At 31.7% G+C, this 25,024-nt stretch overlaps 2 protein-coding genes across 10 annotated transcripts; one reads left to right on the forward strand and one right to left on the reverse strand.

Annotated features, from left to right (window-relative positions):
- Nucleotides 1–8,201: 8,201 nt before the first annotated feature.
- Nucleotides 8,202–17,621, reverse strand: LOC111987715 (uncharacterized). Of its 8 annotated transcripts, none has more exons than XR_010627022.1 (13): nt 17,526–17,621; nt 16,201–16,258; nt 15,616–15,729; nt 15,239–15,361; nt 13,204–13,315; nt 12,712–12,800; nt 11,923–12,030; nt 11,476–11,690; nt 10,589–10,802; nt 9,790–9,895; nt 9,252–9,353; nt 8,914–8,987; nt 8,202–8,649 (listed from the first exon to the last, which is right to left on the reverse strand). XR_010627022.1 is itself a non-coding variant. In XM_065768534.1 (10 exons), exons 1-10 carry the CDS (start codon nt 17,568–17,570, stop codon nt 9,843–9,845), a joined length of 1,125 nt encoding a protein of 374 aa, XP_065624606.1. In that variant the 5' UTR covers nt 17,571–17,621; the 3' UTR covers nt 9,512–9,842. The 8 variants fall into 8 exon arrangements, 4 of the variants coding, with proteins under 4 accessions (XP_065624606.1, XP_023875211.2, XP_023875210.2 ...); XR_010627021.1 differs by having other exon boundaries at nt 9,252–9,362; XR_002880331.2 differs by lacking the exon at nt 9,252–9,353.
- Nucleotides 17,622–18,635: 1,014 nt separating this feature from the next.
- Nucleotides 18,636–21,061, forward strand: LOC136061358 (uncharacterized). 2 transcript variants are annotated; one of them, XM_065768548.1, is made up of 3 exons: nt 18,636–19,043; nt 19,437–19,523; nt 20,537–21,061. In XM_065768548.1, exons 1-3 carry the CDS (start codon nt 18,887–18,889, stop codon nt 20,668–20,670), a joined length of 378 nt encoding a protein of 125 aa, XP_065624620.1. In that variant the 5' UTR covers nt 18,636–18,886; the 3' UTR covers nt 20,671–21,061. The 2 variants fall into 2 exon arrangements, with proteins under 2 accessions (XP_065624620.1, XP_065624621.1); XM_065768549.1 differs by having other exon boundaries at nt 18,644–19,043; nt 20,552–21,061.
- The last annotated feature ends 3,963 nt before the right edge of the window (nt 21,062–25,024 follow it).

Here is a 25,024-nt window from a genome sequence, read left to right on the forward strand (position 1 = left end):
TTTTTAAGTCACAATACTCTTGGCTTATAGGCTATCATAATGTAACCCTAATTTTGTTCCAAATGTAATAAGCTTCAATAAGCACACACATAGCCAATCACATGCACAAAAAATAAGATTCAAAGAAGTTATTGTGTTTTGGGTTTTTGTTTTAAAAAAGTATTTTTTGCGTGTGCGTAAATAATTATTGAATTAAGTTTTTATAGATATGGCAAAAAAAATATATATATATATATATATATATATATTACCATATCCTCAACAATTTAATTTTTGGTTAATTTCTTATATTGTACCACCTAAACTTTGGGGGTTTCACAATTTTATATGTCATTATTTTAATATATTATTTTAATTAATTATAAATTTTATTATCTATTTAAACCCTTTATTAGAATAACATATTATATCTTCTTATATGATCTAATAGATCATATACAAACACATTCATAATAAATTCCTATTAATAATAATTAATATAATAATCAAATTTTATATTTAGACAAAAAATTAAAGAGAAAAAAATTATTTTTTGTAAAATTTCTCATGTACTACATCGGTTACTGGCTAGTTGGAACCTTTTGATGTTTCCAATGGAAAAGTTTAGAGTTTATATTTACTCTCTCCTATTGTAATTATCGAATTACCAAAAAATAAACATTATACAAAGAACAACAAAATATTAAATCTTACAAAATTCACTTTATGGCAGAGTATTTGCACATTAATGGTCTATTCCACTCTCCAATTGTAGAAAGTTGGGAGAATAATCTTGCATTCATCAATTACAGTGTTATAGATTAGAATGTTAGGTTTGCGTTGATTTTTTTTTTTTTTTTTTTTTTTTTTTTTTTTTTTTTTTAATTTGAAAGTTTGGGGGAGGGAAATGGATTTGAACCTTAGAAATTTCTATTGAAAATATCAAGAAAAACTAGTTGAGTTACAAAACTTTTTATGTGTTGATTGTTAACAAGGTGAACAAGTCCCTTGCATCCAATTCTAACATGCAACTTTCTTGCCATGATTAGTTCATCTCTAAATGTCTAAAATTTTATTTTTTTTATTAATCATATGAAAATTACTAATTTGCCAAAAGAAACCCTATACACATTAGTTATTGATACTTATAATTAAAACCTTCATTTTGAACCAAATCCAAATTATCGTGAGACGAATCATTGATATTTATTGAACCAACAATTCAATGCTTGAAAACAAATAAAACAACCTTTAAAAGGTTTTTGCCACCTCAATTGAATGTCATAGGGATTAGTAGATTGAGGCAATACCGGTCATATGAAAATGCCAAGAATCCTATAGTTTAGTAGCATTATTGGTTCTCTTTTACAAGGATAGCGAGAATTCAAATCGCTCTACCTCATTGTTATAACTATTAAATTATCAAAAAATAAAATATCACATGGAAAAAGAATTACACCGCTTAAACATAAAAGTATTTGCTATTGTACTCTCTCTCTCTCTCTCTCTCTCTCTCTCTCAAATAGATGAGAACTCTCAAGCCACATTGAACTTGTGCAAGACGGTGACTAATTTCTATATGTCAATAAGATGGGCAAGTTAGATGAGGTTAATGCTTAAGGGCCAAGAGTTCCATAATTATTTCTCTGGTCAAAGAAAGCAAAAAAAGGGAAATTTTATAACATGGCGATGGTTAATGCAAGCATCATTGCAGAGGGGAGCAATGTTAGATGATAAGGATTGGGTTTTGGTAGGACTCATCAAACCCAACACATTCATGAATGTTCACATGGAGCTTGGAGCTTGTGGCTTGTGCCATTCATCTATATTATTATTTGACAACGTGCAGCGCATATGTTAAAAAGTGACCAGTCCCACTCTATCAACTCCTCTTTTAATTTGTGGCCAAATTAAAGTTTGCTTTCACATACTCTCAACAAACAATATTGTTATTAAAGTTAATATTTCTACCTACTAAAGAAGCGTAAGGATAGGAGGTTAGATTACTATTACCCACTTTTTGTTTCTTTCTTCTTCATTTTTATTAATAAACTCCTTTTAGTTATTAAAAGAAGAAATTATTTAGAGTCCTAACCACCCTAGAAACAATCAGATAAGTGTGCTTTTGGGTATGTGATGAAGTATATAAAGATAAGATAGGAGATTAGTAGTCTTTATTTATTGATTTGTAAACATCAAAATTAATAGCATGATTTTGTAACCGAACAGAACATTAAAATTGTGAGAGCTATATCCTCTCGTTCGTAACTTTTAGGTGAAAGTTTCTTAAAATTCATGATTAACTTTGATAAACAATTTTATCTTTTTTTTTTTTCCTATTTAGGAAAAAAATCCCCCCATATTTATTTATGGATTCTGTGAAATACATGTAATAATTTAACAAATTAGTATCCAGAAATACTAATATTTAAAAAATAAATAAAAAATAGAAATACTTATGTCTTAAAGTTCTCAAAATCCTAACAATTAATTGTTAAATTATTGATTTAAATTAACAATAAATTAATTTCACTTTTGTGATTTGTAATTGTCACTGGGGATAGCATCTTATTACTCAGAACCTGTGGCTGATTTTTTTTTTTAGATATGATAGTATTTTAATTTTTTTTAATTTATAGAAAAAATAGTATTTTAACTTTATTATATCACCCACTCCATAATAATTGTTCTTTCATAATGCCAAAACATCAATTAATTTTGGATGTAGTTCCTTAAAAGTTCTTAACAATTTAACTTTAATAAACTATTTATCTTCTATATTTTGATTTGCTCCCAAAAAAAAAAAAATCTTCTATATTTTGAGGGGAAAAACCCCTATTCTCTTTTTGATATAAATTATAGTATTAGAAATTCTAACTAATCTTAAATCTTTTCAATAATTTAAATCGTTTGCCCTAGTTGAAACTTGAATGGTAGTTTTTTTTTGTTTTTTTTTTTTTGTTTTTTTTGTTTGAACCATTGAAAGGTAGGAGTTGGGTATTAAGGATGTGGGCCCATCTCAATAATATCTCCTTTATAATATCTAGCTATCTAATCCTATAGTCCTATGGTATTATTTATACAATAACTCCAAAATGGGTCCTACTAAGGGTTATCTAAATGAAGCTTTCAAAACTCAAAAAAGCCTTAATCAATGTCTCTCAAAAAACAAAAAAACAAAAAGCCTTAATCAATGGGCGGACAGTAAAAAGAACAAATATTGCGGGCTGCGTAGTCATTGAGAGACCCCGGTACTGCGACGCTGAAAAAGCAGAAGGTTTTTGTTCGGCGTTTTCTTTAGAAATATAAATATGAGTCTGACACTTGATAATAATTCATTTTAAGAAAATTTTGATATAATTTTTATGAAAAATGAAAAAAATTATCAAAATATTAATTATTTTTTTCATTTCTTATAAAAATATTCTTTAAATAAATTATTAACTAGTACTCTAAGGACACTCGTTAGTATTATTTTATATATAAACAAAAATATATATATATATATATATATTGTTTATACTTCCACTTTGTTTTAGACGGCATTTTAATATTTTTAGTGGAATAAAGTCAATAATCACGCACTCCGACAACAATGATAAGAGATTTATATTTATTTATTTGTGGCAATAATTAGATTAGTTGTTTTCCTTTTTGGTCAGAAACTTAGATTATACTATTAGATTAGTTAGGTCAAGCTTGTTTGGTTTTTTTGGTGTCTTTATGTTATTAAATAGCAAACTTAAAATTCACGATTCACTATTTTATAGATCTCACTAGAAATCATGATTTATAAATGAATTTCCACATATCTTATCGCTACATGTGACATTAATATTAGAGCGACGTTAAAGATATTGCAAACTTTGCTACATAATTTTTACAAACTTATATATCATCAATCATCTAAAAATAATTCAAAAATTTTTTTTTTATGTTTTTGAAATTCACAAATTACATTCATTATCCAATCAATTTGTAGAAATTAGGTAGTAAATTCAATACTTTATACTAAACATGATTTTTTAAAACATATAATTTCAAGTTTTGTATTCTTTAAAATTTTATTGAAATATGAATTTATTAGATAAAATAATAAATAGCACTAGATTAACATAAAATTGACATGTATATTAAGATTTTTTTTTTTTTTAATACAAGATAGAATTTTTACTTTAACCTAATCTAAGTGTATATGTGTGTGAAATTTCCTCATGAAGACTTGAACCGTGGCCCTTACTCTCCACACCCCACACCCCACAAGCACTTATATTTTTAGAGTGTCCATTGCACCAAATATGCGCGGTGGTATATTAAGATTAAAATTAACATGTTAGGAAGAAATTACAAGTTATTATTGCAATAAATGTAACATTAACAAAGAATTATATATATAGAGTGAGATTAAATTCTACAAGGACGTGGTGTAAAACCCATGTTTTACCCCTCTAATTCCAACATGCCACATCATCTTATCACATATTTAAGAATAAACACAATCACACTCAATCAATTCTAATACCCATATATAAATCCAACCAAATTAGAAATCTATCGAGATGTTATTAGGTGTGGTAGGATGTATTGAATTTTAATAAATTATAAGTAAAATGCTAATGTGGCAATCACTTATTGAATGGTGTAAAACATAGGTTTTACACCCCATCCTTATAGAATTTAATCTCATATAGAGTTCGGTTCAAATTACACCTGGTGTAACTTTAAACAATATTACACCACTCAATATTTTTTAATTGGATGCGAATATTGACAAATCCACCATTAAATTACATTATCTTCATATATTCTCCATGCTTACAAAATTTCAAGGTGATTAAAGATTAATAGTCATATCATCAATCAATTGTTAAAATTCAAGTTTTTGTAGTTTAAAATAATGCATAGAAGATGAATTTTTGAATCAAATGGTAAATAACATCTAATTGATATGAAAGTTGGCATGCATATTAAGAACATATAGAATATGTAATTCAATGGTTAAATTTTCAAAAGATTAATTCAATAACAAGTTATTAGGTAGTGTAACATTGTTTAGAGTTACACCATGTATAACTTGAACTTAACTCATATATATATATATATATATATAAAATATGTATCTTGACAGGGATCATTTATTTTATTATACAAGGACATCTCAATGTTAAAGTATATTTTGTCAGCTTTGTTTCTTGTTTTAGCTTGAGATCTGGTTATTACCATCTCCCCACAATTTTGTTTACAATATGTATTTGACAGGGAAGATTTAACTTATTTCATTTATTTGCCTTATTGGCTTATTCGGCTAATTAGTTATAATTTTTTAAAACTTAATTGCTTAACTTACATAAAACTTATTTCAATCTCAATTATTAGAACTCAATCTTACACGGGTCCCTTTTCTTTTCTCTCCCTCTCTCTTTTTTTTTTTTTTTTTTTTTTTTGATAGACAGATCCCATTTTAAGCCAAGTAAACTACAAAATTTAAGTCCTATCAAAGAGACTCTTTACTCTTCCTTTTTTTTCTTTTCTGAAAATATTCTCTCAGTGACTCTTCCTAATAGGAAAGTTTACTAGAAAGCTGTATGATACAAAAAGACTGATTAAAATAAGAAACAAACAAAAAAAAATTAAATCACAAAAGAAATAGTAAAAAGGATGAGAAACACTCCAACTCTATCTTGAAATCCTCTTTGTCAAATCAAAAGCCTTGCAAGATAAGGCTCTTGAACAATCTAGAAATTCATATACTTATCTCCCCCGCTCACGCTTAGAATAAACAATATATATATATATATATACAGTGAAAATTTTAAAATATGAAAATAAGAAATATTGACACTTTTAGTTTAACTCCAAATGAAAAAAAAAATGGTGTCAATGTCTCAGCCAAAAATAAGAAAATGTAATGTCTCAATGGAAGATGTGAAATCGATATATTCAATGATACTGTTGAATATTTAACAGCAAGTGTTATACAACTAGATGCGAAAATGAAACCTTTAGAATTTTGATGTATATAGTATATACGTTAATACGTGGGTAGGCATCAGAGAATCCGATCGTATTTGTATTGACTACGCCAATTGCAAAACGATTTTTTTTTAATCATATAAAGTTGTGAACAGAATATAACAATAATATATATAAAATTACAAGAATCCGCACCTTTACCTTGGAGCAAAGAGGAAGATGAGGGATTTTGTCTGTTAATCTGTCTTAATATTTGTCTAATCAAATCACACGAGGCTAAAAAAAAAAAAAAAAATTCTTCATATTCAAATCCAAAAGGTGACTAGTAAATGAATAAATAAACATCAATATAAGCGGTGACCATCAATCAGCAAGGCAACTAAAAGCGAATAATGAATATAAGACCTCATGAAGAATAAACGCGGTTGTAACCCAAAGAATTTTACATTAAATATATATATATATATATTATGAAGGATTCCTAAAGCAACCTGATTTAAAGTAAAACAGAATAAAAAAAAAAAAAAAAGTTCTAACTATTTGCCCAAAATATTTTTTTTTTCTTTGACAAACGAGGATATCCAAATTTTTTTGAATATCCCACACATAAATGAATTTCATGGAGGTAGTCTCAAGATGTTGGCAAGAGATTTCAAATTCAAGACCTTATGAATATCATGAGGCCTTAAGAGCCACTAAATCAATAAATCAATTCCCTTGAGGTTTGCTCAAAACATTTAGATGTTTCAAAATTTTATATTATTTGCCCATGTCTATTTCTAATTTATTCAATTTATTTAGTCCAAGTATATTTTTTTAAACTTCAGTTATATTCAACTTATTTTTCAAACCCCATAAAACAACGAAAGTATGCTCTCCAAACAAAAAAACGTACCATTTCCTTTACCATTTACCATGCATCGTTAAATATTCTCAAAAAACCAATAATACAAAACCAAAACAGAAGATTCTTTTACTTGTATCCTCGTGGGCGTCGTGTTTGGGAGCTGTCATTTCTCATATTATATTTCCCAGGAAAGCAAGATATTTCTATGCTCCCCATAGGACAGCACAACCAGAAACGATAAATATAATATAATAAGCATAGCAGCCCAATTGGAACAGAGAGTATGCATCTATGAAAGGAAAAGGATATGAATACTCAATGTCCGCCCCTCGTTCAATTTGCTCGGGAAAACGAAAGTGGATACCAATTCATTGGTAAGTGACTTTCTTTTTCAAATTTCAAAGGTTAAAAAAATATATGACACTTTGAACAAAGAAAAAGACAGATGCCGGCCTTACTGACCATGTGAACAATACGATAATAACAAAGACAGAAGCTTCCTCTCCACAATCTTACCACTTATCTTTAGTGCCCCACCATTTAATTGCTTAAATATAAGCAAATTGTCCAAGCATTTAGTGACATGATTTTCATGATGGGCTATGAACAAGAGCAACGTGACTATTAGGGAAGTGACAAGATTAAAACCACTAAGAAAACATCTTAGCAATAAAAATTTACCTCACCATCGTTTGTAATTTGTGATTAACCAAAAACCAACTCTTTTTTTCCCCAGAAAGAGTAGCTAGAGTACTCAATAAGTTGAACACTCAGGGCTAACATGATATGAAATTTGATTCAAAGATCATTGGCAAATCAAAAATCAATTCCTAGTCTAGATCCTATTTGGCTTAGCTTAAGGAATACACTTTATGCTGCTTAAACAATTCTCATTTTTTTTTGGAGGGATGGGGGGAAATCCCTCCATCACATTTGATTAATGAATAGGTTTGTACATTTAAAATTTTGAAAATATTAGTTTAAGTTATAGTTACCCAATAAAAACCATATGATTACGTGGTAGGAGAGAATATCCGTACAACTAAAGATCTGTTTGAATACCACTTATTTTACTGAAAACTGAAAACTTATTATTGAAAACATTATAGCAAAATAATTTTTAAAATGCAAAATACTGTAGCAAACTTTATTTCTGCGTTTTTCAGTACTTGGCTGGTCCGTGAACAATGCCGTGAGATTTAGTAAAAAAAACGCAAAACAAAAAATCATTGCTTGGCAAACGCAAGCTAGTGTCTAAATCATGATGGATCGGCATTTGAGACCCATTAAGTGGATATGCAACTTACCAATTAAAATAAGAAAAGATTTGGGTGGGGTTGGGAGAGGGGGAATATTGGGTATCCATATTGAGCACATGCATTTAAAGCTTATAAGAGGTCCATAGCGTCAAATGTAGATGTGGAGATTATGGAGAAATTATTTAGTCTTACAGGAGGAATCCTCCCTCCTCTCATAAGGTGTGGGCCCTATCTTCCGTAAGAGTGAATAATTTTTCGAGATTATGGGAGGCTATAAATCAAGTATCATATACTATTAGCAGTACAACCTTCGGTAAAATGAGAGGGGGGGGTGTTAGTTGAGAGTGTTGCAGGCATTTAAAAGCTATAGACGTGGAGATTATGGAGAAATTATTCAGTCTTACGGGAGGAGTCCTCCCTCCTCTCATAAGATGTGGGCCCTATCTTCCCGGAAGAGTGAATAATTTCTCGAGATTATGAGAGGCTATAAATCAGGTATCATATACTATCAGCAATACAACCTTCGGTAAAATGAGTGGCAGCACCCTATCTGGCCCTTTGCGCCGCACCATGAACCAAAACCACAGATTCCTGTAGAGTAATGTCACCATCAGAATACATACTCTGATCATTTTATACAAAATATAAATCCTAGAAGTTGCAAATGAATGCTTGCCCAATGTATCCTACAGTTCATAAGAGAGTAGATTTTTTTTTACGAACGAGAAACTACTTAATAATTTAAATCAAGTCCCAGGCATTAGCACAAACACAAGAAGCTGTCCAAGTCTGTTGCTGTCACTCAAACATTAGTCTTATGCCACTTAATTTGCATAATTGAGAATGGCAACTTACCAGGTCCCGCCTGATGGAGATTCCTAATTGATATCTCATTGAATTGGAGCACCAGGTCTGCACTCCCACCAAACCTTGAATAGCCACAACAAAAATGACATGTATTCATGAAATTCACTTTACTATCCTTCAGATGCTGCCATCATCAATGACATTATAAAGATATAAGATCTTAAGTGAGTTTTGCCACCTCAAAAACAATAATAAAAGAAAAATAAAATCTTCAAAAGGATTAAGAGGAACTCAATGGTCTGTTGTCGTCATTCTGCAGCCTCGTTTAGCTTACCCGCATTACTACCCGTCCAAAAAGAGCAAAATATTTCATTTCAAAAACTTACTTCCAGCCCCTTTGCTTCTGGCAGTAGAGGTTGGTCAACTGTGATTGGAAATTCAGCAGAAGCTTGAAATCCAGATAAGGGCAGTTCTTCCTTTACAAGATCCTAGAAGATCTAACACCATAATAAATCATTATCACAGATTCACAATGAAAACAAAAATTCAGAACACATGGAAGGCAATGTGCTTGCTGTTGCACTCACTCAAGGTTCTTCAATTTTTATTTTTGCTGAGATTTTATTTATTTAATTTTCTTTTCCAATTATTACCTTGGCAAATCCTACTTTTTTACAAAATAAAATATGAACACTTGATCAATACAAGTACTGTAAGGAAGAGAAAATATACAATTGGCAAAGCCAAAAAAAAAAAAAAAACTCTTCCTACTCCAATCTAAATCAGGAGAAAATGCCGAAATAAAATTTCCCCCATTTTCATTAACTATGAACATAGGTCAGAGATCAAGTAATGCAGAAGGCTGGAATAAACAATTTGACTCATTTGCTTTATCAGTTTCAAAATGGGATTCTAATTCCTAACCTCATGTATTGGGCTAATTACACCTTTGCCTAGCAAAAATCCCACCAGGACTCCTATATAACAGGAACACTTCCATTTGGCTGCTGCATGGTCCCCAGTGGTTTTCCTACAAGACCAAAAGACATCACGCATATGTACAACTTACTTGCCAGCTTTATAGTAGATTGCACCATAAATGACATGGAAAAAGAAAACAAATGAAAAACGAAGAGAATATACATATGCTGATAAACGAGTGGTTCCAATTAGCTCAGTCTCTTATCGTTGAATAAGAGATCTTGGGTTCGAACCCTGCCTAAACCAAAAATCGATTGGTGCCTGATAATAAGAGCAATTATCATAGAATGGATGGCATAGGTTGAAATCCTATCATATCTATCAAAGTCAAAAAAAAAAAAAATTAAAAAAAAAAAGGATAAACAAGCTGTGCATATTTTTGTCAGTAGCATTGCTTCTGTCGAAGGGATGCAAAATTTTGAGATATTGAACCTAATAAGGCCCATAAGTTGTGGTAAAAACAGTTATTGTCAAAATGAAGTGAGCTCATTCGCAAAAACATTGCACCCCCTCTACCTGCTTGAGTTCCACAACACCCCCCCCCCCCCCACCCCCCCCCCCCCCCCCAAAAAAAAAAAACAAAACAAAACAAAAAAGCTCCTAATTTGTTAGCTTAGAGCCAGAGATCATGCCTAGAATTAGCAGCTGATCCAGAAATGAAAAAATTTATATATTTATTTAATAAGCAACAAATGAAAATTTTATAAATGTGGAACTGTAGTAAACCTTAGAAATGGACTACCTGAATTTCCTGCCAATGAATAAGGCTTTGAAAGATAGTTGCTTCGCATCGATCCAACAGGAGCAGGCTGAGGCCTCAGAACATTATCAACAGTAAACTGATTTGAGTAGCTACCGGCTGAGAGGTATCCTCCAGATTTACCCAAGCATACTTCCGAACTCTGTGCAAGAATTTGATCAGGACTTCGCACAGAAGACAAGGTGTTTGTATGTCCCTGCTTTTCAAGGAATAATAACAGCTTTATGTTCCTTTGTAATAAATTCATGCAATCTGCAGGACGTCAAGAAGTGTACTGATAAAATAAATATATGAAATGCACTAATCATAGCTTTATGTGGCTATATCACATACATAAGAGGTTCATCTTATGCTTCTAATCTCTTTTTGTTAAAATTACTAACATCAAACATAGAGAGTCAATTAGTGAGTTATTAAATTCAGGAATTCTATAATTATGACAACAGCATTGCTACTCTGTGAATTTTTTTTTTTTAGAGTGTGAATTTAGTCGATAAGCCACTCTACATCTTTTTTTCTTTTTCTTTTTTTTTCACTTTCTACTTGCTTAAAAATATGAAGAGAGAGTACAAAAAAGGAAATTTTCAAATCATAAACAAAAAAAGAAGATTCATAAATTCATTTCAAATGCCTTGCACCCTTTCTTGCTATTCAATTGAAAGTAAGCAAGATATTGGAAATTGTACAAATGTAGCTTTCAAAAAATTTAAAAAAAAAAAGTGATGCCTTGAGGATGCATAAAGACTCGATATTTCAAATGATCTCTCTTTCATAAATTTCTATTGATAAAAGAACAAGCCACGTACAACTCCCTGCAACAAGTGCATGTGTACACAATCAGCCAAAAGTAATAAAGAACAGGGACAAACCTTCCTGTTGAGCTTGTCACCCATTGTTTCAGCAGAAGAGTCCCTTGGAGATGAAACCTCTAAGGGCATCGTGTTTTCCTGTATTGTTTTTGAACTTGGCATGTCACTACAAAGTTTCTTAGTTGATGCCTCACAGTAAAGATGATTAAGTGCTGAACGGAGACGGTTGTTTCTTTGTGAGTAGTATATTTTGGTAGCAAGAGGAACTGGAATATCTGATTGGATTACATCACAATAATCATTGTCACTGTGGATCCAGAAAGCACTCCAAAGTCAAGAAATCAGAGAAAAATAAAAGTTTAGGATGAATTTCCAAAACTAATACATGTGTATCAGGCTACAGGATAGTAGTTGCAATATTAGTGAAATAATATAGCAGAATATATATATATATATATATATATGTATAGCAGACTATATAAACCAGACCCCCCCAAAAAAAAAAACCTTTTGTCGGCAGGCACGATTGATGGATTTGCCCACACTTTTTATAGCCAATCACACAATCATTAGGCATTTCACCTTCTGAATTTGTCCCTTTCGGAGAATCCCTGCCTGCACACAAGCATGGGAAACAAGTTGCACGTGAATATACAAAGCAATATCATACATGAGTACCAATATCTATGTGAAAATATGTATGAATATAGTCTGATATATCAACCATAACAATGAATTGAAAATTTCCCATAAAAAATAAAAATGAAGTTAAGATTGAAAACTGACATTCTTAAAATTGCTATGATTAGAATTACCGCATCTATTATTCAACAGTAATTGTGGTCTTCATAGATTTTATCAAGTAAGGATATAGACAACATCTAAAGCGGAAGATGCATCGCTAGGACGCAGTCATTAGAAGGAGAGCCACAAGGATAAAGATAAAACTAAGAAATAGAATGCAAGAGGAAATTTTTCTCCAAAGTCCCACCAAAGACAGTATAAGCATCAGATAGAAAGCTATTGGTGACAAAATATCTTAGTTGATAGCAGAAGCTATTGAATTACATTACGCTTTAATAATTCAAGAAAATTATAGAATTTCCATAAGATATAGGTTCAATGCCTATAAGATTGATGATTTATATATATATAAATTATAAGATTGATGATTCTTGATTTGATAGGCATTACTATTTGACTGTCTATTCATTAGATAAACGCTACTAGAGAATATTCTGCTCTAAAATTGCCAAGGAAACAGCATTACTTCAACAAATATAAATTTATCCTTACAGGGGAACACATCCAACGTACTTGTGCTTTTTGTAACAACAGATGCTGTTTCTAGACCATTTGATAGAAGTCCATGAGCAGTTATTATCCTACAAGAGCGATAAAGAGAATGCATAATATATTAAAAACCAACAATAAAATTTCATAAGGTTCCATAGAAGTAGCATGAATGAAGAATTTTTTTTTAACTTTTTTCATTGATAAGTTACCATGCACCAAATAGGCCTTGAACCCATCACCTCACCCTCCAACCCATTCTTTTGCAATTAGCTCAAAAGAACTTTGATAAGATCATAAGAATGCAATATTTTTATGGATGGCATGAGACCAACCACAATGTATAGAGAATATAGATGACTTAATGAAACAAACGAGTACTCTAATGCACTGTGTATGTTCAAAACCCAGATATAAATTTTTTCAAGTACTTGAAAAAATGCAGATAATCAGTATTCAAAGAATTGTAACATCACAGGAACAAAGAAAGCATACAATTTAGAACGTTTTGTTGGAGGAGGCATTACACAGGCTGAGTGGTCCATATTTCCAGAAATAACTCCTGAAACATCTATCATAGGTGCTGCATCTGCACGTGCTGAGTTTCCTTTAAAAAAAAATTATTAAAAAAAAAAGTTTAAGTAATTAACCAAGCTAGACTGAAACAGTGAAGTCTATAACTTCGTTGCAAACACAAACTTTTTTTTTTATATAGGTAGGGAAAAAAAAAGTTTGCATTTGCAACAAAGTTATAGACAAACTTGTATGCAGAAAGTAAACAGTAATGAATTATTAACAAATTTACAACATATACTAGGCTATGTCACTAAGCCAAAAAGAATGCAAAGAAAAATGAATACAATTTAGCTTAGCTCAAGAAATCTGTAGTCCCAAGTCCCAACTGTATGGGGTTTGCTGATGATGTTTATAATGAATAGACTAAATTTTATGTTCACAGACAAGACTACAGATTATTTATTTAAATGAGAGAAAAAAAAAATTGACTACTTATGTGAGAAAGCATTTCCATGAGAAGCCACACGGATACACAAAGAATTAAAGTTCAGTTCCCTCTACAGACATTGAACATATCTTTTCAAGTTGTAGGATACAGTGGTATATTACATCACCATATTTACTCTACCAGTGAAAGGTCTAGCGATATAACAATCATTTAAAAGGGAAGGGGGACAAGAAAAGAAGGAGGGGTCCTTTATAATACCATTTTAGCCAAAGGAGTTACTAAACATCATAAGCATCACTGTTTACAGCAGTAACTTAGATTTGAAAGGTGTTTACAGGAATCAACCAAAGCCTTTTTTTTTTTTTTGTGGTGGGGGTGGTGGATAATAACCAACCAAGGTTAAGGCAGGCAAAAAAAAATGAGATGGTAATATTATGACAACAATAAGTTTGTTTGACAAAATGATTTTGCGTGTCAACCAAGACAAAAGATACAAAAGAAAGCCACTAAAATGGAAACAAATATCTCATCTACACCACAAACGTCAAATAGAATACAAGGTCACAGGCCTCTTCCATATCTCATTATGACATTTTTTATAAAGTGTTCAAATAAAAATCTGTGGAAGTATCTCCAAAGAGCCCTTCCATAGTAGCTGGTGTCTAATCTTTTTTTTTTTTTTTGATAAGAAGCTGCTGTCTAATCTTAAAGGTTCTACTATAGTTCCTATTTCTTTTGTCCTAACTTTATATACATTAAACAAGAAATTTAGAACAGTTATCTACTGAATTAATCACCAAATCTAGCTACAAGAAATGGTTGAATAACAGTTTCAATCTATGGAGTACTTTTCAAACTTTTTTTTTTTTTTTTTTTTGACAACTAGAAAATTTTCGATCAAAATTTTTTACCTTAGTTCCACAGTAGCAGAGAAATATAACATCTGGCCTTTAATAGCTATTAGATGATCATTAGGGTGATCCTATTGTCAATGGAGGCTAATATTACAATTGACCTCTCAAAAAAATTGAAATCCAAATGCAGGGGAAAAAACTAGAATGAATATAAATAAAGGAAACTTCTTATGGATAATTCCTTTGAATGATATAGACAAAGATATATATCCCTTCGCTGATATGCTTTATGTTTGGAAGTTCTATTCTCAAAGCATTGATGTGTTTACCACCATATATTGATTAGAGTAACAATGTACAGGTTTCTCTAATTCTTTCTGATGTACCTCTCTGTCTCTGTCTCAGTCTCTGTCTGTCTCTCTCTCTCTCTTGTTTGTGATTTTGGATTAACGTCAGCTTTTATCTTTCTTAAATATTACTACTACTATATTGAAATTTCTTCCTAGGAATTGGCTCAGTTTATATTTTATGGCTAGAATATTACTAAATGGATATCAGTTTTGGCAGGTGGGGGTCATTTGCCATAGGTTTTACAGCCTAGAGGCAAGTCCAAGGGACCCTTCTTTAAAAACGTTCCCAAGTTATAATATATATATATATATATATTTTACTGAATGGATATGAGGATGTAAATTAGAGCAAATGATGTTACTTTTTGCATCCATGGCGAAGGAAGCCATTTGAACTTGACTCCCCAACTGATATTCTGATGCAGCAGTGTCATCAGCATCCACGGGTTCAGACTTTTCTTGCTCCCCAACCAGAGTAGCTTGGTCTAAGAGATGTCAAGAACCATAAAAAATAAAAAAAATTTCATCTAGCAACAGAATATAAAATTCAAAACTCAAATAATCCAGAAAATGTTTCCAAACAAAACAATAGATTTGCTAAATTGCTCCAGATATTAGGGTATTTTTCATTTCAGGAAAAAAAATGAAAATGAAAATATTATCATAAGAGAACAATTGTCTGAGACATCAAGAAGCTTATCATTTAAACCCGTGCAAGATTTTTCATTTTAAAGGATACTAGCATAAGCAGTTAGTAATTTCTTCCTCTCCTTCCTTGGAGGTTTTCTGTTCCCTGTACTGCCATTAAGCTCCAAAATAAGTTCTTCTGTACAATTCAGTGACCTACAGAGTTCTGAAAAAATAAAAAGGAAAAAGAAAAAAGCCACCTTCAGTAAAGCACCAGAACCAACATCCACAAAGACTTAAGCTAAGATCCCAACTAGTAACATTTGGCAACTGATTGGGAAACACCCCATGTAAGTCAACAAACATTAAGTTCTAAAAGAAACTGGGTCCTCAATTAGGTGTGAAATTGGGGGTCATGTACACAATTTATCACATGCAGAACATATCTATGGCTCTGTGACCATTGCAATGATAATCAGAATTTAGGCAATAACCAATAAATAGGAATTGCTGCCCAACAGCCCTTTCCCTTTTTGTACAATTTCTATTCTCAAATTCCATGTCGGTGCATGGATATGTTTTGGCTAATTATAAAGCATACGAAGCAACACTAAGACTAATATTCTAACCAACAAAAATTATTAAAAATGAAATTAAAAAAAATGGGGAAGGGAGAGGGTGGGAAGAGCCTCCAAACCTGCATGAGCCGCGTATTGACTGGCCTTTACTGGCTTCTTGCAAGCATTGCAACATACCTTGACATTCATATAAAAGAAGTAAATATAAATCTTATGTGAAAAGCAGATCTGCCACGTGAACAAATACAAACAGAATCCAAATCAATCACATTTCTCAATTAGTTGATGTAACTAATGGTCCAAATTTAAAAATGTACTAAACAAGCTGCTCTCGTTTTAGGTGAGGTATTCATCCAAATTCACGTAACAACCTGTCCTAACAAAGGACTCTTCAATATGAAATAAAGAGAAAACATACTATGATTATTTGACACCAAAAGAAATAAGCAACAAAGTTGAGAGATTGCAAAATCAGGCATAAGACTACATTTTAAAGAATAATAGTTTCACAGGATCATGTGATTTTTTCTTTCAAAATCTGTTAGAAGCAAAGGCAAAGCATTACAGCTTGCCATATAAACTACATACATTAAATCAAAACGCTTTTAACAAGCCTTTGATCTAAGCCTCCATTTTTATTTTGGTCATTATCCGGGGATGCACAAGCCCCATTTTATTTTCATTACAGTAACACACAAACCACTTCTTTCATATGCAAACCAATGACTCAAGACCATAGATCATAGCAACTGCTAATTCCAAATAATCACGAATTCATGCAAACTTCTTTGAAAAGAGGGTTAATGTAGTTAACCAGATGATCAAGACTAGTTTCTAATAATTTCTGTTTGGAGAAGCTTACTAAATCATTACCACACATAAATTACAGTAGGCTCCCATATGATCATATTAGATATTTTGCAAGCATTTAACACCCTTCACATGCAAAATACCCATCTTGTGGTCAGAATTATATATAAATTTTTTTTTTTTTTTAAATTCCATATTTCCTTTAAAATTTTCCCATATGATCAGGTTAAAGATTTTGCAAGCATTTTCCATCCTTTGCATGCAAAGAAATGGCTTGAACTTAATAGAAATTCTTTTTTTCCTTCTTTTTTTTTTTTTTATAACTAAAGAAACATTTATTGCAAGAAGACTACTTCATGTACTTTTTTTTTTTTTTTTTAATCAGACTACTTTATGTACATTTGACATAAAGAAGCCTAAAGAATCACAAATAAGCAAAAATTTAAAATTTTCAAATATCACCCAGACCAACTAAGGGGAAAAAATATTGTAGCCTTTTAGTAGGAAAACAAAAAAGGCAAAGAACTATCATGTACATATGAAAACAATCTCTACAAGACCAGTTTCTATACCATGATGTCATGAAGCAGTAAAATGCTGATATATAATGATTTATAAAAATGCCAAATCTTACCAAATGCAAAGGTTCAGACATAGGCTTCAAACCAAAGACATGCATATCTGCAAAAGGAAATCATCAAAAAACTTCACCAAAGCAATAAAGTCAGCAAGCAATTAGGTCAGAATGCCCCAATCTGCCACTTAATTAACCCTATGAGCATGATTTCTTTTATATATATCTTTGATAAGTAAGTTTTGGCCCCCAAGGGAGGGGGAAGGCATGTCCTCAGTTGATTTTGCTGCCCCTTGGGCCCTTGGGATTAGTTTCTTTTATATTTTCTCACTGGTGTGCAGGAACTTCTTTGTGTGTGTCCCACCGGGGGGGGGGGGGGGGGGGGGGGGTTTTTTTTTTTTTCGTACCAGGTGCACACATCTAGTGTACCTGGGTAGTTCTTTTCGTTATTAATAAATTTTACTAATCAAAAAAAAAAAAATCTGATTTAGTAGCATTCTTATGCTATTTTAGTATAATTTCGTAAGATATGTATATATATATATTTATAAAAAACCAACTAATTAATTGTTTAATATATTTAGTACACTTTTCCTACTTTAACTATGTTTTTAAGCACAATAAAAATAATAAATGAATCAGAGGATGTTTATTATATTCCTCCTTTCACTTATGTATCTGAAAAATGAAAAAGCAAACTAACAAAAAAAAGTATTTATTGTCTCATGTAATTTACATAATTAAAATGATTTTTTTTTTTGTTCATTTGAAATGTAAGATTTGTGTACTGTACTTACATTATATGTCCCAATGATATAAAATTTTAGTAGATCAAAGAAAAAAGTAGATGTTTAATTATAAACATTAGGGTATGGAACTAAGAATACCAACTTCAATAATTTTATTGTTGTATGTAATAATACACATTGAAACAATAAACAATTATATTGCCAATAAGAGTATCAAAGTTTAGTCAAGTTGAAGTATTCTTGTAAAGTATATAGTGGAAATTGTTTTAAGAGAGTTTTATTTATTTATTTAAATACGTAATTATGTGTAATGTATAGTATAGCATGTCTATTTTAATTTAAGCTAGCAGCATTCAGAGTCAGATTGTGTAATGCATTCTATGAAGGACCCTGATACTAATATTATTTAAAAGTGTGAGCTTTCTGAATTTCTCTGCTCTACGAGTGTACCTGTGATTATGTGTGTGATGGTCAGTTGTTTTGTTTGATGGAGTTGATTAGCAAGTAATATGTGGTAATGCTGATGTAATTGGGATTACAATACTATCGTTGTTCACAATTTAATATTGGCCATTCCAACCCCAAGGGATAGTACAATTGGCCAGGGATTGCGTTTCATAAAGTGGAGGTCACTGGTTTGAATGTTCCCCTTGGGGTTAAATTCACTCATTCATGAAACAAAATGGGTCATTCTATGCTGATTTTGCCAATTTAATTGTACAGATATACAAGTTACTTTTCTCAATGGTATGCTCTCTTGGTGGAAGTGGGAGAATGGCAGTCATGGCAAGGGTTCTTGCAGCTGGGAGCTACTCGCAAAACATGGCAGGTACGGTTACCATGAGGTTTTATAGTTATACGGTCTTTCTATAGTCTCACCTGTTTGCGTAATGTGCAAGATAGTATGTTCAATCTATGCTAGTAAACATATTAAACTTCTGTTTGTATGAATTTTCGCTCCTCTCTCTCTCTCTCTCTATTTGTGTAGAGTGTGTATTTCTATTTTTGGATAATATGGAATAAAAAGAGCTTGTTAGTAGAAATCTTATGCCAGAAGTTAAGAAATGATGAAGGCTTCCTATAATGGGAACTTAGCTAATTTGTTTTCAAATTAACCTGTTCAACTTCTAAACTTGATTTATATCTATGTGTGTGTGTATACCTTTATGTATGTATTCTTCTAACTTGAATTCTTATCATCATCTTCCTCCTCATTTGGCAGAGGAAGTTGGGCACTTGAAATTAGCTGCTCAATACATCTGTAGAGAACTACGTGAGGCAGATGAAGCAAATTTGCTTGACGAAGAAGGTAATTTTTTCAATTTTCTTGAAGCGCTATATCCAACATTTTTTGCATGTCCTTCAATTTAATGATCATTTTTCCTTTTACATGAAAGTCATATACTGTTGTAGTCTTTAAAATAAAGAGGTGATTGTAGTGCGGGTTTCTGGCATAACTTTTAATATCATTTGAATTTGCAAACACTACATTTTTATATCAAAAGAATTAAAGAATATTAGCAATGTGGCATTCATTTTAACTGGGAACAAAAACTGGATATGATTGTTTGTTGTCATTAGAGGTCTGAGCTATCTGTAGAGAGGATGAAACCATGGTTTGTTGGCGCCTTTTCTTATAATTGTCTTGGGATGGAAGTTGACCGTCTAGTCTGTATGTTTCATAGATTCATATTACTTCTGATTTTTAAGGGAATTGTTGGGTATAATGCAAATAAACCCATTTGTTCCCATGCATGATATTAGTTCTGGGGGGCCCATATGAGGTTTGAAACCCCATGGCACCCTTTGCCCATTTTTTCAAAAAGTCACTACCATGAACTGGTCAAACCAGTGAATGGTCCAGCAACTGGCAGTTTGTCAGCCCATTTTCTCATATGATTTAAAATACACTATTTTCTAAGTAAAAAAACCAGCTTGAAATCTGGTTGTGGTTAACCCGGTTGGACTGGGCAGTTCAGTTTGGGTTTGAAAACCATCCTTTTTTCATTAACATAATTGATTTACTTATCAATAAAAAAGAGAGCAGTAGTAGTCCTTCAAGAAATGATGAAACTACTATGTAGAGGCCATGCTGCTTGGGAAAGCTATTCAAAATATATAAAATTAAGAAAGAACGAAAGAAAAGAAAAAGATGTGTAGAGTGAAAGCTCTGCTCCTTTTTCCTCCTCATTGCAGATTACATCTTCTGACAAGCCTTAAACTCTAAGCTCACAATGCTAAGCTGTGATGAATTAAAATATTTGAATGGATGCTTTTCTCCATTTGTTTGCACGATTGGTGCCTAACAGTGTCACGAAGCAGTAAAATGTTGGCCAGGTCATTTTCAGCGTCATCTGAATGGTCATTTATGGATGGCTGCCCCGCATCGTTTGAAGTGGTGTCTGTGGACAGAGAGGAACAACTGGAGTTTTGAAGACAGAAAAAACTATGCTTGATCTTTTATATATTTTTCTTTAGAACTTTTTTGGATTGGATGACAGTTTTGCATAGCCAGTCCTTATGGTCTGCTGTTGATTTGATAGATTCATGTACTTTGCGTGACTGATTTGTTTGGTCCCAGTTGTATACTCCTTGAACACTTGGGTGACTCTATTTTTTGATAGCAATTAAATTTACATTACTTATATATAAAAAAAATCTCATTTAAAAGAGTCCATGTGACACAAAACTGAGCCCTCAATGCTTTTAAGATGTTTCTTGAGCAATATATCATACTTTTATGTGTGCAATGTGACATAGATTTCTTCTAACCAGATTCAATTGACTTGTGTTGCTTTTGTGCACGTCCTTGTTTAAGAACAAACACCCCAACCGTGCTGCGCACAAACCCCAAACAACAACAACAACAACAAAAATACAAGAAGAAACAAAGCTAACAAATTCCCAAAAAATCCAAAAAGTATAAAGCCTCAATAGTAAACGCCACAAAATGTGAAGTCCAATCATAAAGAGTCTTCAGCAAAGAATGCTTCAATTTCGCCGCACTTAGCTCAATCGCTGCAAGACAACAGGTCTTACACTCTCTCAAAGACACCACATAAGACACAGAGGGGCTGCTTGCCAAATCCCACCAACCCCACGCTTTCCTATCCACAGCTAGTAAATCATGCACCTACTTTCGCATTACCAAACAGACACCAAAGATACAAAACAACACAAACCACACCTCCCAAGCCACATCACAATGTAAGAATCAATAATTCACATCCTCCCTATTCTTCTTACACACGTAACACCACTCCATAACAATGATGCCCCTCCGTCTTAGCCGTTCTTCTAGTCCCAAATTTTTTGTTCCAATCCTTAATATAATCGTATCGCATGTCAATTTACAATTTTTTAATTTCCAATTTTTCATGACAAATTTTAAAACATTTTTGCCATTCTTTTAGTCCCAAATTTTACATTCAAATCTGTAATATACTTGTACAGATGTCTATTTTCATTGATTTAATTTCCAATTTTTTATGACAAATTTTAAAACATGTTTGCCGTCCTTTTGATCCCAAATTTTACAATCAAATCCATAATATACTTGTACAGATGTAAATTTACATTTTTTTTTTTTAATTTCCATTTTTATATCGAATTTTTAAACATTTTTGCCGTTATTTTAGTCCTGAATTTTTCATTCAAATCCATAATATACTTTTTTTTAATTTCATTTTTATGCCGAATTTTAAACATTTTTTCAAAACCTTGAACCAAATGACATACCATATACATTCAATCCCAAATATTACTCTTACACTTTACATTACGAGAACGAAACGCATTTGACAATTGCACGCATAATTAACCACTAGAAATCCAACAACACCAACATTGGCAGTATAATCTTTGCGAAAACAATGTTTTCAGGATCATGCAATTCAGGCACAAAAGGAACGAAGAATCTAGATCAATTCACCAAGTTCAAAAAGCAACAAACGCGTACAATCCAAAGCTTACTCAAAGAATCGCATTCTAGTAAATCCGAAACTTCAAAATTCACCAAATTAAACCGAAGAAAGAATCTCACCTCAATACGCGAAAAAATTATCTCCACAAAAACACACCGATTGAACCCCGAAAATTTTGGCCGAGGATTCGTAGAGCTGGAAACGAAAACGACGATCTCCGTACGAGAGTGGAAGTGAATGTGAGAGAATAGAGAAAGCGTGGTAATGGAGGAAACGGAAACCCTAAGAGCGAAAGAGAATTTGATTTTGGGAAACGAAAGCTGTGTTTTGCGCTCTCTCACTCTCTCTCTCTCTCTCTACTCTTCTCTCTCCTCAGGGAGGAGAAGAGGGAAGAGGTGGCAAAGCTGGAAAAATAAAAATAAAAAAGAGAGAGATGAATCGTGTTTGTGCGACAGTGTTGTTGTAGTTTTACAACAGAAGCAAATTTTGGATATGTAGTAGTAAAATATTTCGATTTATCCGAGGAGAACCGTCGTCGTTTTGACTTCCCAAACTCCTTTCAACCAAATTTTATATTTAAAATAAATAAAATAAAGTTTTTGGATGGTACCGGTTCTTTGGAGTCTAAATCTTCTGATACATTTTTCAAGCTCTACTTTATAATATACTAATAAATATTTGTTATGTGTTTATTTAATTAATTAAATATTATTATTATTGACTTATTAATACTAGACATGGCAATAAGTCAATAATAATAGTATTTAATTAATTAGGTGAACACGTGATAAGTATTTATTGATAGAGTATGGCATAAAACATGAAAAGTATGACAAATTTGGACTCGTACTTTCGCTTCTTTTTCTTTTCTTTTCTTTTTTTTTCTTTTTTTTTGTGAAAATGAGGTACTTTGACATTTTAAAACTCTTATTTTTATCGCTAAATAATAGGAGTAGTTTATTCTTTGGCCCACCAAGCTACTTTGTCACCAAGTATGTTAATGTGAATGGAAGAAGTACCGTGGGAAAGTTGATTTAAAATTTTAAACAACTATCATTAATATAAGTTCGTTGTATTTCTTTTTTCTTATTTTTTGTAACTCAGTGTTTTTGCTCTCAAAATATATTCAAAAGAGGTGTCAAACAAAAGCACATGTAAAAATAGGTTTATTTATCCTAAATTCATATTCAAGAAATTGATAAACGACATTTTGGCTTGGTGAACCAAACAACCAACCACTTTTTATAAGAAAACATTTATAAATATTAAAAAAAAAAAAATCATGAATACATTTCAAAGCTAATATTTAACCCTGTTTTGAGAACATGTTTCGAAACACAAAATCAAACAAGCCCCAAGAGTGAGTATCATGTTTCTTATTAGGTCCCATATTCATAATTTTATCAATTAAAGTTCAAAACTGATGAAATCGTTTCAATTTAAAATTTGTGTCCATCTTTAATGATGTGTGGCATTAAATGGCGCATACTACATCTTGTTGAAAAAGGAATTCCATACTTGAGTTTGGATGGATGGGTTGATTAGTTTATGAATTTTGAGATATAAGAGTGGGTTTCTTGCTTGCCTTAGAATTTTGTTGGCATATTAGATTGTGTTTTGGTGTCAATTTGTTAAAAATATGCGATTATGTGTGCGCCCCGAGTTTGTCAACCATGGTAGGGTTTGGTCATGACTAACATCACAAACGATAACCCATAACTTTGATTATACAAACTATCCGGTACTTAATGAAGTGACCGTTATGTCAAGGTTGCGTTGTGGTATCTTTAAGGGATATTCTAATTATTCCCTTGATTGGAAGTTTAGTAGGAATGAATTGAATGCTTATAAGGGAATGTCCATTATATTTTGTTCAAATTTAGGGGATATTCCAACAATTCTATTGTTTGGGAGTTTATTAGAAATGAACTAAATGCTTACAAGGAAATGTCTATTCCATTGCTTTCTATTTCCTCCTAAAATTCCTCAATTTTTTAGGAGGAACACTTATTCCTTCATTCATAGGAGGGAAGTGAATAAAATGGAAATAATTCATTTGGAATATTCTTTCCATTCATTTGTTTGAGAGCTCGAATGAAATAAATTGTTAGGTCATCCCCTTGATTGAAATTTTAATCAAATGTTTACTAAAACTTCCAAAATACCCTTAATACAATCCGCATGTTAATGTTATAGCAGTGTTGTTATACAATGATTTCATTACATTCATTAAAATGTCACTCCCAAAGAAGGTTTCTTATATTTTATTAATTTATTTTAAAACATTCAAATAAAATTACTTAGTTTCATTCAATTCTTTTATTCTTCTTTCCTTTGCATCACTTAAATAGATTCAACTCAATTCTATTTCTTTATAATTTACTCATTCTATTCAATTCCATTATTTGATGAACTCCCAAATGACTCTTATTTCATTTCCACTAATTCTTTTTTAAACTCTCAAGCACATTAGAAATAATATACCTTGTTTTATTCAATTCCATTTATTTATTGTCTATCTTTTTTTTCCTAAACATTTATTGTCTATCTATTCCAAATCTTTCCTTTTTTTTTCTTTTTTTTTTTTTTTTAATAAACTCTCAAACATAGTGTAAGAATTTCATTTTTAAAAAAATAGTGTAAGAAAATATTATTGGTAAGTGAACAAATTAACAAAAGAAGCCAAGAAAACAATAAGTTCAACATCGATTCAGACCAATAGTGGCCCAATATTGTCCACCATGGTCATATAGTATCTGTTGGGTGCCATTTAGATGAGAACGAGCAAGCCCTCGTAAACTAGAAGACTGGTCTGGAACGTCTGACTCACTAATGGGCCTAGAACGGCTTCACACCCCTCTGGCTCTAGGCTGGTTTTGACCCAACA

This window comes from Quercus suber, unplaced genomic scaffold (genome assembly GCF_002906115.3).
Source record: "Quercus suber isolate HL8 unplaced genomic scaffold, Cork oak 2.0 scaffold_26, whole genome shotgun sequence".
Lineage (NCBI taxonomy): Eukaryota > Viridiplantae > Streptophyta > Magnoliopsida > Fagales > Fagaceae > Quercus > Quercus suber.